This window comes from Argiope bruennichi, chromosome 10 (assembly GCF_947563725.1).
Source record: "Argiope bruennichi chromosome 10, qqArgBrue1.1, whole genome shotgun sequence".
In the NCBI taxonomy this organism is placed as follows: domain Eukaryota; kingdom Metazoa; phylum Arthropoda; class Arachnida; order Araneae; family Araneidae; genus Argiope; species Argiope bruennichi.
Window position 1 is genome coordinate 109,031,659 of NC_079160.1, and position 15,410 is coordinate 109,047,068.

General features: G+C 29.2%; 1 protein-coding gene across 1 annotated transcript in view; it reads left to right on the forward strand.

Moving 5' to 3' along the window:
• The window catches only part of LOC129988777 (uncharacterized), a 32,038-nt gene that overhangs the window by 12,289 nt on the left and 4,339 nt on the right, over nt 1-15,410 (forward strand). The window contains exons 5-9 of the mRNA XM_056097047.1: nt 804-932; nt 4,367-4,537; nt 6,374-6,571; nt 12,961-12,993; nt 14,522-14,600. Of these exons, the coding sequence (XP_055953022.1) occupies nt 804-932; nt 4,367-4,537; nt 6,374-6,571; nt 12,961-12,993; nt 14,522-14,600 (610 nt within the window). The remainder of the gene's footprint in view (nt 1-803; nt 933-4,366; nt 4,538-6,373; nt 6,572-12,960; nt 12,994-14,521; nt 14,601-15,410) is intronic.

The following is a 15,410-nucleotide window of genomic DNA, read 5'->3' on the forward strand; positions in this document are numbered from 1 at the left end:
GAACAGATTCAATTCAACCACTATTCTAAAGTTGAATCCTTAAAAGATAAAATCACAACAATTTTTATTCTTATTTAAAACATTACCTGATGTGATTGGTTAATTCCTGAAAAACAAATCAAATATAACTTGTATCTCTTTTAGCTTGACTCTTAATATTTTTAAAATAATTGAGAACTTATTATATATATATATATATATATATAATAATTTCCTAATTTTTATCTTAACTTCACTCTAAAATGTTCTCTTATATCCTTATCCAATTCCACCTTTTTTTATTTAATTAATTCTACAGAACTCTGGAAAACTGAACGAATTCAGCATGTTCGCACGCTCTGAGTGGAGGGATAAAAATCCCTAACGCTTACAACATTCTTTTAAAGATATATAGGATTCTCTTTCTTAAATCGACCTGTGTCAAAGAATTCTCTATCAAAATCTCATAGTAAAATCATTGAAGGGAAAAATTTCGCTTTCTTTTACTCTTGGGTCTCGATGTACACTGACATATCCACTTACATTTTATTATCTGTACAATCGAAGTTAAAAGTTTTCAAACGTTTCTACTTTTGAATAAATTAATCTCAAAGTAATATAATCGTTTGACAATACAAAAGTCTGGTTGCTATTTTAATACAAATACTACAGTATGTTGATAAATCCCTACAATGACCTTAGTAAAAAGTCATTAGTGTTATTTCTTTTTCTTAGTAGATGTAACACGTTATATGTAGCAAGTCTAAACATTATTTATATGTAGGAAGTCTAAAATGTTGCATATGTTATCATTATATGAATAGAGGATGACGGCTGGTACTTTTTCTACTGCGAGTTCAACGACGTGACAGCAGAGTTTTTAACTGTGCAAACTGTTCCCGACATTCCCAATTCCATCTCACTGTGCGAGATGGAAGTTTTTACTAGAGATGGTAAGTAAACATTTCTTCCAAATTATTAATGCATTGCATACACCGGCTCCTTTTTTTTATTTAAGATTCAACTGTGAATATTGCCGAAACTTTTAATCATAGTATGTGAGATCCTATTCGCTCAGAGACATTCATTAGGTGCAAAAAGTTGCATCATACCAACTCAATCTTGTCATTCAACTGGTGAAAAACCTTAGCACTAGCTGACAATATAAAGAATATACCCATGCTCAGAAAAGATAAAGACTAAACATTACCTAAAGAATTTGTCTCTGTCTTTTCTTTTATCCTTTCTCCACATATGTCCCTGACATCAGATTGTCGATGAATGCCAACTTTCAGTTGGACTATGTGTTTTTCTCTCTCTTTTTGCTCTTTCTTTGCACGTCTTAGACATCAACTTGTCCATTTGTGCCAAACTTCACTTTGAATAGGTCTTTCTCTTTCTCTCTTTGCCATTTCTTTCCATATGTCTTTAAAGTCAGATAGTTGATTAGTATCAACAATTCAGTTTGACTATTTCTCCTTCACTTTTTGCTCTTTCTTTGTATATCATGTCTTGGCGTTATACTGTCGATTAGTATCAACATTCAGTTTAACTATGTTTCTCTCACTTTTCACACTTTCTTTGCATGTGTTTTTGAGGTCATATCATCTATTAGTATCCATATTCAGTTTAACTATGTTTTCTCTCTTTTCATCCTTTCTTTATATATGTTTTTGAAATCTATCGTCTTTTAGTAACCGTATTCAGTTTAACTATGTTTTTCTATCTTTTCACATTTTCTTTGCATGTGTTTTTGAGGTCGTATCGTCTATTAGTATCCATATTCAGTTTAACTATGTTTATCTCTCTTTTCATTTGTTCTTTACATGTGTTTTTGAAATCATATCGTCTATTAGTATACATATTCAGTTTAACTATGTTTCTCTCTCTTTTCACCCTTTCTTTTTGACGCCATATCGTCTATTAGTATCAATATTCAGTTTAACTATGTTTCTCTCTCTTTCTACCCTTTCTTTGAATGTGTCGATGTTAGATTCTCGATTAGTACCAATATTCAGTTCTACCTCCCCCCTCTCTCTCCCTTTGTCTCTTCTCCCTTTTTTACATAAGTCCTTAATGTCAGATAGTCGATTAGTACCAGCATTCGGTTTGACCTCTCTCTCTTTCTATCTATCTTTGCCCTTTTTTGTATGTATCTTTGATGTCAGATAGTCAATTAGTATCAACATTCCCTTTAACTATATACCCCTCTTTCTTTTTGTCGTTCTTTTGCATATGTCTTGGACGTCATATTGTCGATTAGGATCAATATTCAGTTTAACTATCTCTTTCTCTCTTTACCCTTTCTTTACATATGTCTTTGACGTCAAATGGCGATAAGATAAACATTCAGTTTAACCACGTCTCCCTCTTTTCTTTCCCTCTTCTGGATGTGTCCTTGACGTCAGACTCTCGATTAGTATCAACATTCAGTTTGATTATTTCTCACTCTCTCGTTGCCTTTTCTTTGAATATATGATTGACATTAGATTATATATTAACATCAAACTTCATTTTTTCGTGACAAGATTGTGTTATGGCGTATGTTATCCTGAAACCAGCTGTAGTCTCAATTTAAAAAGAGTCTAAGAATAATTTTGTAACCAGAAACAATCATTTTTTTTAAAACAAAATTGGAGTCCTTGAACATTTGATTAGGGGATTCATAATACGAGTTTCACATCATAATGCGAGTTTCACATCATAATACGAGTTTATTCACATCACATCCTAATACAAGATTAAAAAGTATAAGCAAATATAAACAAATCAATAATCCACAAGCTATTTTTAATTGTAAGAGACATGAAAATTATGGATATTCATAGCCAAACATGGAGGTTTTACAGTGACTTTAAAATGGAATTATAATAATGGTAGCGAAATAAATTAGAGTGTTTCAGTTCGGACAATTTTTACGGTGAATGGCGTTTTGATTGATCAGCTATAGCAAATGATTATTTCAGGAAATTGATAATCAAAATTCATATTTTCCTAGTATTCAAAATATTTTTTTTAATTTTCAAAGCTATCGTTTTTAAAAATGGAAGCATGAAGGATTTCATGAGTGGCATGTCTTCTTAAAATGATAATAAATATCTGTTTATCGTTTCAGGAATTAAACTAATAGCTAAACTTTATTAGTGGTAACATTAAATATTTAAATAGGCAAGAAAATTATGTACAAAAAATTGACAACAATGTGATTGATGATATTGTAGGGTTGGCTAGGATTTGCATCGATCAGTAGTCTGACTAACTCGAAAATGAAACTCCAAAGAAATAATCGGTATTTAAACTCATTCAGATAAGAAGTAATACAAAGAGAAGATGTTGTAATATTTAAGTATTCGAATTCAAAATTTTGACGAATCTTAACGTTTCAGATGTTCTACAATCCGAAAAGCGCACATTTTACAATCTGCGAATGCAGAAACTTACAACCACTTTGAGCTAGACAGATGTAATTTATAATAGGGACTAAGACCATATTTCTATAAAATTTTAGACCAGATTCATTCATAAAAAGTCTGTCTGTCCAGCCATCCGGATAAGAGTGCGATAACTATAAACTATAAAACGTAAACAACTGGATAGACGAAATTCGGTACAAATATCATGCAAAATTTGTATATAAAAAATATGTAATTAAATATATCAAAGGGGTTGATCCTCATTTGTTCGGTACTTTCGCATATCTGTAGACGCATGCTAATAACTTAAAAATGCAATGACTTAAATTAGTCAAATTTGGTATATGATTTTGTAATTACACTTGTAGTACAATTTCAAATTTGACTTCAAACATACGGTGAACACATATTCAATTTCTTGCCATTTGTGAATTTATAGCAGGCCAGCGATAAATCGCCAGAAAAAATGCCCCAAATCACATTTTAAATTTACAGCATTGTTATTTCTGAATTACTAATGCAATGCAATTAATATATTAGTACTGCGTCTTTTCACTACGTTTTGAATCTTACAATTCTCATATGCGGGTCTCTGAAAACAAAAATACAAGAACTGGACACATTCCCAACGTTATACAAATTTTTTAATTTTATGCATGGGAAGAGAGATTCTACTTTAATTAGAGACTACTTTAATTAGAGAAAATATTTGGGGAAATCACTCCCGCTTGTCATAGTCTGGTGACAGATCGAAGCTTTCTACAAAATTTACCATTTCTCCAGAACTTTGCTTCGACAAGCATCGATATATCACAGGCAAGAAGTTTGCGCCTCAGATGATCGCCAAAATGCCAAAAATGTCTCGAAATCAAACCCGCCTCGGCAATATTTAGAGGTATGTTCCTTTACATTGTTCATGTGATGGCGATATTTTATGAACAGGTGCCAATTTATGTCCTTTATTCTGCCCGTAGATGACTGGTGTACATCGCCACCAGGAAATTTAGTGCCCAACGGTCAGCTGGAAGTCAGTCGGCACAAAGCAATTCTCACTTGCAACGAAGGCTTCAAGGAGAAACACAACAGCCGAGTTTATGCAATATGCGAAAAAAATGAATGGACTTATCTAAGATTGCAGTGCATAGGTAAGAAATGGGAATTTAATTTTACTGCACGAACTCTTCACTTAGAGAGAAAAGGTTTGAGATAAGAATTATTAGAAATTTTGAAATATTCAGGCTGTTACCTGATAATTACCGTTCTAAGTTCCTTTTTTTATTACGAAGTAACCATTAAAAAATTCGACAAATATATTTTGATCAGTTTCAAAATTTCTGAATACTCTGGTCTGATCAAACAATGGATCTTTGCTTATTTACTTACCTGTCTATACCTCTAAACATTAAAACTATTTAAATGCATGAAATTTTGGAGAAAATTCGCCAAAGGTGATTTTGTGTGTCGTTCTTTACACAGATCAAAATAACAGACGTATCAAATATAGGTGGATTCAAACTTTGGTGGAAGAAATTTAAAATGTTATCTTTGCGCCAAAATTGTAGGTGCGTTTTAAACTTAGTCAATTAAAGCCTAGGTGGGAGAAATTTAAAACGTTATATTTACACCAAAATAGTAGGTCCGCATCAAATTTATATCGATTCAACATTAGGAGGAAGAAATTTAAAATGTGATCTTTACTCCATGATAATAGACCCGCTTTAAATTTAGATCGATTCAAGCTTAGGCGGAAGAAATTTTAAATGTTATCTTAACGACAAACTAATATATCCGCATCAAATTTAGGTCGATTCAAGCTTAGGCAGAAGACATTTAAAATGCTATCTGTACACCAAAATAATATATCCGTATCAAATGTATGTCGATTAAAGCTTAGGCGGAGGAAATTTAAAACGTGATCTTGATACCAAAATAGTGCATCCCTATCAAATGTACGTCGATTCCAGCTTAGGCGGAAGAAATTTTAAATGCTATCTTTACACTAAAATAGTTCATCCGTATCAAATGTACGTCGATTCAAGCTTACGCGGAAGAAATTTTAAATGTTATTTTAACGACAAATTAATATATCTGCATCAAATTTAGGTCGATTAAAGCTTAGGCAGAAGACATTTAAAATGCTATCTGTACACCAAAATAATATATCCGTATCAAATGTATGTCGATACAAGCTTAGGGGAAGGAAATTTAAAACGTGATCTTGATACCAAAATAGTGCATCCGTATCAAATGTATTTCGATTCAAGCTTAGGCGGAAGAAATTTAAAACATGATCGCTACTCCAATATTTTCGATCATTAACAAATTTCATACGAGATCCACTGACTGATCGACTGCCTATTATTTTGTCCCTCTCTGTATACATTAACATGAAACCTGTCCCGTCGTTATTTTTGAAATCTTTTTCTTTGGTCAGACAATAATTTTTATATCTTTTATTCGAAAATTTGCTACAATTTTATAATTTATTTAACAATTTTAATTATTTGCATTTTATATAATGGAGACAAAAGATGATATCATCAATATTAAGTTCTTATATATTTATACATCCATTATCATCGTTTTCATGGGAAAGAAAATTGTTCGCACACTTTGCCAATAAAAAAATCTATATATTCCAAAGAAAAAATAAAGTAATTTAACTGATTGTTTGTTTATTCTAAAAACTATGCGTACTGCTGCGAAATATGTTCCTTTAAATATTAAAAAAATATTTTAAACCCAAGAAACTAATTGAAAATTTAGTAAACATTTTTAAAAAATGAAAAGATTCTTTTAAAAATAAATTTTTTTTAGATGCAATTTTATAGACATTTTTCACTATCAATCTCTTTTAAGTTGAAGGTTGGAAAACAATATTATCAAAAACTTTTATGACAATTAAAATGATAAAATAAACTGAAGAGACGAATTCTTTAATAGGATCAAAAGGGCATTTAATGGCAATCATTTTATTTTAGAAATTCTTTGTGATTCTATTCTTCCCAACGTCAGAAAATCTGATGGAGAGTGGTATTTTCAAGAAAAAGCTAACAAATTGTCAGTAGGAACGTTAGCGTCATTGAAATGCAAAGAAGGATATCATTATGAGGGGGGACCTCTCACAGTGGAATGTCTCAAAAATGGAAGCTGGACTGAAACATCGGCAACCTGTGAAAGTGAGATGATTTCACCTAACATGAATTCTTTTATGTTTAGAAAAATTGAATTGTTTAATAGATTTATCGCTGTCAACCTAATACACTGAAATTCTGAAAATTTGTGAATTGTGTAGTTCAAATGATTATGTCTCTGTGTATTCAAATCTCTCGAGCAAAAAAATTGCGCAAGAATGAAATTTGCATCGATAAAATAGTAAAATTTATATTTTATGATTGTCAAATTTTTTTTTGGTATTATTTAGTATTAATTTCTATAGAATAAAGCAAAATATGGGTTAAATTCCCTTAGCTGCTGCAAATGTATATCTATTTCATTTGCTTGTAAGAACTTTACCTTTCTTGAATCCATTTAAGCGATTGACTTATTTCCACTTGTAGTCATTATTAAATCAATGCAATGAAGCAAAAGAAAATTCGACAAAAAGATAATGTACTAAAAGAAAAGAAATTAAAAGAAAATAGCACTAGAATGAAATTTGCATCGATAAAATAGTAAGATTTATATTTTATGATTGTCAAATTTTTTTGATATTATTTAGTATTAATTTCTATAGAATAAAGCAAAATATGGGTTAAATTCCCTTAGCTGCTGCAAATGTATATCTATTTCATTTGCTTTTAAGGACTTTACCTTTCTTGAATCCATTTCAGCGATTGACTTATTTCCACTTGTAGTCATTATTAAATCAATACAATGAAGCAAAAGAAAATTCGGCAAAAAGATAATGTACTAAAAGAAAAGAAATTAAAAGAAAATAGCACTAGAATGAAATTTGCATCGATAAAATAGTAAAATTTATATTTTATGATTGTCAAATTTTTTTGATATTATTTAGTATTAATTTCTATAGAATAAAGCAAAATATGGGTTAAATTCCCTTAGCTGCTGACAATGTATATCTATTTCATTTGCTTTTAAGGACTTTACCTTTCTTGAATCCATTTCAGCGATTGACTTATTTCCACTTGTAGTCATTATTAAATCAATACAATGAAGCAAAAGAAAATTCGGCAAAAAGATAATGTACTAAAAGAAAAGAAATTAAAAGAAAATAGCACTAGAATGAAATTTGCATCGATAAAATAGTAAAATTTATATTTTATGATTGTCAAATTTTTTTGGTATTATTTAGTATTAATTTCTATAGAATAAAGCAAAATATGGGTTAAATTCCCTTAGCTGCTGCAAATGTATATCTATTTCATTTGCTTGTAAGAACTTTACCTTTCTTGAATCCATTTCAGCGATTGACTTATTTCCACTTGTAGTCATTATTAAATCAATACAATGAAGCAAAAGAAAATTCGGCAAAAAGATAATGTACTAAAAGAAAAGAAATTAAAAGAAAATAGCACTAGAATGAAATTTGCATCGATAAAATAGTAAAATTTATATTTTATGATTGTCAAATTTTTTTGATATTATTTAGTATTAATTTCTATAGAATAAAGCAAAATATGGGTTAAATTCCTTTAGCTGCTGCCAATGTATATCTATTTCATTTGCGTTTAAGGACTTTACCTTTCTTGAATCCATTTCAGCGATTGACTTATTTCCACTTGTAGTCATTATTAAATCAATACAATGAAGCAAAAGAAAATTCGGCAAAAAGATAATGTACTAAAAGAAAAGAAATTAAAAGAAAATAGCACTAGAATGAAATTTGCATCGATAAAATAGTAAAATTTATATTTTATGATTGTCAAATTTTTTTGATATTATTTAGTATTAATTTCTATAGAATAAAGCAAAATATGGGTTAAATTCCCTTAGCTGCTGCCAATGTATATCTATTTCATTTGCTTTTAAGGACTTTACCTTTCTTGAATCCATTTCAGCGATTGACTTATTTCCACTTGTAGTCATTATTAAATCAATACAATGAAGCAAAAGAAAATTCGGCAAAAAGATAATGTACTAAAAGAAAAGAAATTAAAAGAAAATAGCACTAGAATGAAATTTGCATCGATAAAATAGTAAAATTTATATTTTATGATTGTCAAATTTTTTTGGTATTATTTAGTATTAATTTCTATAGAATAAAGCAAAATATGGGTTAAATTCCCTTAGCTGCTGCAAATGTATATCTATTTCATTTGCTTGTAAGAACTTTACCTTTCTTGAATCCATTTCAGCGATTGACTTATTTCCACTTGTAGTCATTATTAAATCAATACAATGAAGCAAAAGAAAATTCGTCAAAAAGATAATGTACTAAAAGAAAAGAAATTAAAAGAAAATAGCACTAGAATGAAATTTGCATCGATAAAATAGTAAAATTTATATTTTATGATTGTCAAATTTTTTTGATATTATTTAGTATTAATTTCTATAGAATAAAGCAAAATATGGGTTAAATTCCCTTAGCTGCTGCCAATGTATATCTATTTCATTTGCTTTTAAGGACTTTACCTTTCTTAAATCCATTTCAGCGATTGACTTATTTCCACTTGTAGTCATTATTAAATCAATACAATGAAACAAAAGAAAATTCGGCAAAAAAAAAAAAAAAAAATAATTAGTGACATTGTATTTCAAAATGAACATTACATTTAATATATTAAATTTCTTTTAATAAATAACAATTAAAAGAAATATTGAGCAAAAGTGGAATTAATTTTATTGAAATGGCAAAATTTTAAATATTAAAAGGATATTCAAATATTTCTTTTAAATTTCAAATCTGTGAAGTTTCAAGGCATTATTTTGATTAATTTATAAATAATTCAGTATTTAATTATTCTTTGGTTAGTGAAGTTGACAGTACATAACGAATAATTGATTTTTTTGTAATGATATTATTGCATAAAAAATGAAAGCTTCCTCATTGACAAAATTTGTCTAGAGGGGTCATATAAAAATTTTAAATATGTAATTTTTGGAAAATTAAAGGAAATTTTTTTTTTATTAATATGAGATTTTTTCATACTTTATTTTGAATTACTTTGAAATTTACATTGCCCACTTATCTCTAATATATAAACCTCTAAAAGTTTTTTTGGGGAATGTCGCAATGAGTTTTTATTTTTTTTTATTTATTTAGCTATAAATCTCTATGGAATATCTAAGTTACTTAGTATATTAGGAAATATATTCTATATATTAAATATTTAACACTAGAACGTCAGAGATTTCGATTATCTTTAAACGTCCGCTAATGTCGCTTCGACACCGCGATATAAAATATATAAAATAATTGTAATAACTAAATAATTGCAGGACTACTGTTCAGTAGCGTTTAGTTTTAAGACTTTTTAATATCATTTCGTGTAATTTTCATATATTATGACCCTTTATTTAATAAAAAACTGTAGCAAAACAAATGACTTAATCTTGTAAAATGAAATAAAACAATAGTATTTATAAATATTAGTATAATAAGCAAAATCGTAATTTCTGTGAGAATGAAAGTTTTTTAATCATTATATCTCGTTTTTATGCATAATGTTTTCTACATACCTCATTTGCAATGAATGTAGTGATATTCAATTTTTCCTGTATATTTTCCGCGCACCATTTTCATGCAAGACACGCATTTTTTTTAGTTGCATTTCCATTACACTCTTTAATTTCGCACTTTTTGCGTTTAGTGAATTTGTAATTCTTTTAAATTCAGTATTTATTACTGAAATATTATCAATTTCATCTGCACTTTCTTCAGATTCTTCGCAGTTACTTTCACGCGATCTTATGTCTTCATCGGAATATAAATTAGCACAAGAGGGCTCACCACCATCCGATTCATTCTCAGAAAGCTCTCGCAACAAATTAGCAATTTCATCAGGACCTTTTTCACTAGCCATCGTTTCAGGGTGTCTGCTCTGAACAAAATTCGAAAATCGAATGAATTTTTTTATGAGCAGATAAGCAAATGCTATGCAACGAAACACTTAGACAGAACAATTTTAGTATAATTGATACATTTCCACTGTGAACCCAATAACACTGCATTCAAGGTCAAACAAAGGTGCGATAGTACTTTGGGAAGTCTGATTTACTTAGTGAACTATCGTTTGTTGAATGACAGTTATTTATAATGATAAATTGCCTTGGTGTTCGAAACGACACCAGCGGATGTTCTAGGTATGTTTTGTTGTAAAATTTCTTCTAATTAACCCAGAAACACAAAATGTTTTCTGTGTAATTACCATGGAAAATGATTAAAAGTCACGAAAATTTTTCAAATTCCCTGCAAAAATGCGTAAAGGAGAACAAACAAAGCAGGTTCTGGTGTCCAATCGACTCCGATGGATGTTCTAGTCTTAAAGGCCTTTTTACGTAAAAACGTTTTAATCAGCCTAATATGCTGCAAGGAGCACATATTAATTGTCTACTAATTCACTATGGCAAAGTGCGATTCATTATATGTCGAGTTTATAACGCAGCTGCATCTTTTAAAAGAAACAGAAGAATGATTTGATATTGTAAGAGGAAGGGGGTCAGGAGTTTGTGGTGATGTTCATGTAGAGTGTCGTATAAAGCACTTCATCGCTATTAGAAAAATAAACTCTTTATTTCACTAACAACTATCGGAACATCACTGCTTAGCGCACGTATACATAGAACGGGGATTCCCCGCGCGAAGTATTAACATAGATTGTATTAGGGAAAGTAGATAGGTAGCGCTTTAGAATAACATGAATGAAAGATGGCGCTACGATCACTACAAGTTGATTATACTCTGTTTCACCCCAACTTGGCAGTATTGTAAAAGGCAGAAAATGTGACGCTCCGCGTTGGGAAAGAGTTCCCCATCAATTCCGACTTTATAATAGTTAAAATGCTCAGAAATTTATCAATTAATATCATAAATTACAGAAATCCTTTTTTATCAGTATGTATTTAAAATTATTCTCAAGTTAGAAGTGTTTATCTGTTAAGTATTTTGTAAATAAAGCGAACGAATAAAACGAAACGATTGACATAATGAATTCCACTTTGGCTAGAACCGGTCTTCAAGGTCAAATATTTGGCGCCCTTTTCTTAGTATTAACGTCTCCGCCAACTCAGCTTCATTTAGTTCCCAACCATTATCATCTTTCGTACTTTTTTATTCTCGCTTTTTTACCAGCTGATATTTTTGATACTATTAATCACATTAGTAGTTATTAGTTTTGATTGTTGAATATTTATTCGATTCGTCTTTTCTATTCACTTCTAAAATGTCAGAAAAAGAAAAAGTGTTATCACCGAATACGCTGTGCACCCCCCTTCAAGACGAGTGAAATCAACAAAAAGTGCAACATGAAAACAGAAATAAAGGCACCCAGTCCTTTAAGTACCCCTGGAAAGAAACGACCAGGCTCAGTAGGTAAACATTCAGGTCATCTTATGAAAAAGTAAATATGATGATGTAAAAATGATGATTTTACATTAAAATTTGATGATTTTACATTATCCTGTATCTGACGAAAAATCCATGCATTTATTCGTAGAAATGAGATCCCAACATTAGATAAAGTTTTAAAAGATGTGAACGATGATACAGATATCTTTTCTAAAAACATTAACCGAACTACGCTTTACAGAATATTGAAAGATTTAGGGTTTTCTTTTGAGAAACGATGAAACGAAATGAAATAACTTTAATGATTTATTAAAATAATGTATCAATAATATTGAACAAAATAATGAAAATAAGGAAAAAATTAATTATCTGATTTAAAATGATAATATAATAAAGTTAATAAATATTTACTATTTGGCGAAAAATTTGCGAGATAAAGTTCCGCCAGCGATCTGCATTTCTAGTAACTTTATAGTTTAAAGTAACCCAGTTCCCCTCACAGCGAATGTGATTCGGCATGCCTAGAATATACACTACTGCCAAGTTAGGGTGAAACAGAGTATAGAATAGGTGCAAAACTACTAAAATAGAGGTACTAAAATGTTTAGATCAATTTAAGTTCTATATTACTTTGTTAAGAAAGGTAGTTAATATAGGCTAATGAATATAAGTTCATAACCCTAAATTAATACATATGTGTTCAATTGAAATTAAACATTCAATATATAAGACAAACAACCTGGTCACTGAAGATGATTAGTATTTTATTATTTTTAAAGCTCGTGGTGAAAACTGGTGGTGAATATACATAAAAGCAATTTAAAAGTATTCGTAATATTTGATTTCGTTGTAACAAAAATATACTCTAATGATTTAAACGATCTTTCCCAACACGATAACACTGTGCAAAATAATAATAATGTTAATCACATTTTTAAGCAAAAATTTAACAGAACGGCCTTCACTATAGAGTTTTCTTTTGAAGCAACGTCTAGAAGATATATAAAAAAGTCTTATTTATATATTTTCTATAATTACTTGTTTTTTTTTCTTCTTAAAAAGCTCTCTTTTTAACATATTTTTTTCTTTTATTTTTAGTCAACAAACCACCAAAGGCTTATAAAACTATAGGTAATATTATTTATATATATGTTTTTTATTGATTTAACTATATATATAATTCCAATTTGAAGCTATGTTTTTTTTCCTAATCCATTGCTATAATATGTATATTAATACATAGGGTAGAAAAATGTTCACTTTTATCGTGGTCCAATAACTATTAACTATTTCTAAATTATTACGAATAGGCACTTAGGCCTTTTTGGAAATCTGCTCTAAATGAGGGGTGGGGGGGGGGTTATATTTCATGAAAAATTACTGATAAAGCATACAATAAAAATAGTAAATATTTTATTGCTTTAAAAAGCTTTAAATAGTAAATGTTTATAGCTTTTTAATTTATGTATTTGAACCATTCAAATTTATTTTAATGAAAAATTTCAAAAAGCAGCTCAAAGATGCATAATTTTAAATTACTAAAGATCTCTCTCGAGATCAAGTATTTTCAGGTACTCCAAGACAGTAGCAACTAAAATAGAGATTTTCAATGATTCATAACTCGTCCAATTTTAGAAGAATAATATCAATTTTTTAATTCTTTTATTTACTAAGAATAATTTGCTAAAAATGATTCATTGGCCCTGGGGAAATGTATTAAAAATTGTGGTGGAATGAAGATCCTTATAATCCTTGCAGTGGAAGCAAGAGGATCCATGTTTTCGGGAATATTTCTTTAATGATCATGGCAAGATATTCAGAACATCATTTCATCTCCTTATAATTACAATCGCAAAGCACTATGGGATGCGTACCTAACCAGGCATCGCCATTTATTATCTAAAAGAGGAGATAGAGTAATGCAACTGCTAAAACATTATATATATATATATATATATATATATATATATATATATATATATATATATATATATATATATATATATATATATATATATATATGTGTGTGTGTGTGTGTGTGTGTGTGTGTGTGTGTGTGTGTGTGTATGTAATGATATTTTAAACTCTTAATTTAATCCAAATGAATTTCCAAAACTTTATCTTAATTTATAGCCCATCGTAACTTAAATCTAAAATATTATCTTATTTCTTGATCCAATTCCACTTTCGATCTAATTAATCCCTTTGTAAAAATAATGCGTCCTTAGTACTACGTATCAAATGAAAGTGATATCTTCTGTACCCTTCAAAAGGTGTCAAAGGTGACAAGTGTATTGAATTGGCGCCTGGCCAGAAATCCTATGTTATATAAGACTAGGGATCATTTTTTCCTTCTGTTTTTGTGCTGCTCTGTGCCTTTTTGTAAATAATCATGTTTGCCTCCCGAGAGAGAATAAAACGGAATTAAAAATACCAAGTTTCTTCACTGCTTCGAACCTGCATTCTACTTAAACCAAAAATGTGTTACATATTATTTAGTCGACAGGATTCAAAAATAACATTATATATATATATATATATATATATATATATATATATATATATATATATATATTATATATATATATATATATATATATATATATATATATATATATATATATATATATATATATATTATTTTTATTTTATTTTGTAGCTATCGTTGCTGGAGCTTTTACTGCAATAGTATTCCTTGCAATGTCCATCTTGATATTATTTTTGAAAAGAAGGAAAAAGTACGTAACTTTTATTTTTCTAAATTACTTTGGAAAATTTATTTATTTTATTGACATTCTTGTAAAAATTGATTTCAAGTATTACATGAAATATACACTGGTTTTTAAACTTTTTTTCCATGATTGTTAACTGTAACAGAATAATATTTTCGCTATTAAAGTTATTGATGTAAGTGCAAAATTAATTGGAAGATTTCTATACGATGAATTTGAATAGCTAATTTTCGTAAAAATGCACATGTTCTGCTAATTTCTATAAAAAAATGCACATGAATTAAATATGATTACAAATAATATCTATACAAGAATTTCTGTATCAGTAATGTAGTTTTCCTCATTATTTTTAAGGACAGGATCATTTTATCAGTTTAGCTCCAAGAATACACAGATCATGATATATTAATAAGATAGTAGCATTTTGCGACTTATTATTATCTGTATTCCTCATAATAATTCGCCGCTATTTGAATTTCGGAAAAATACTTAACAACACTTGACGTTTTAATGTTCTGATTTCATATCAAATATCTCTGCTGGTGGAATGTATCTCCCTAGAGAGTTAATAAGTCGTGACCAGAGAATATGATCGGTGTTTCGGTCATGGTTACAGTAATTTTCTTCCGATGTTTTTCTATGATTACCATTCAGTTAAGCCCTAAATGTGGTAGAATAGTGGGGACTCCTTTCATTGAATCATCATCATTCATCGGACCGCTTACCGACCATCATCGATTATGATGAAAAATTACCATCAGTTAAACTTCTAAATCTTATCAGGCAATTTTTAAAAAAATGATTGAAGATAAATTA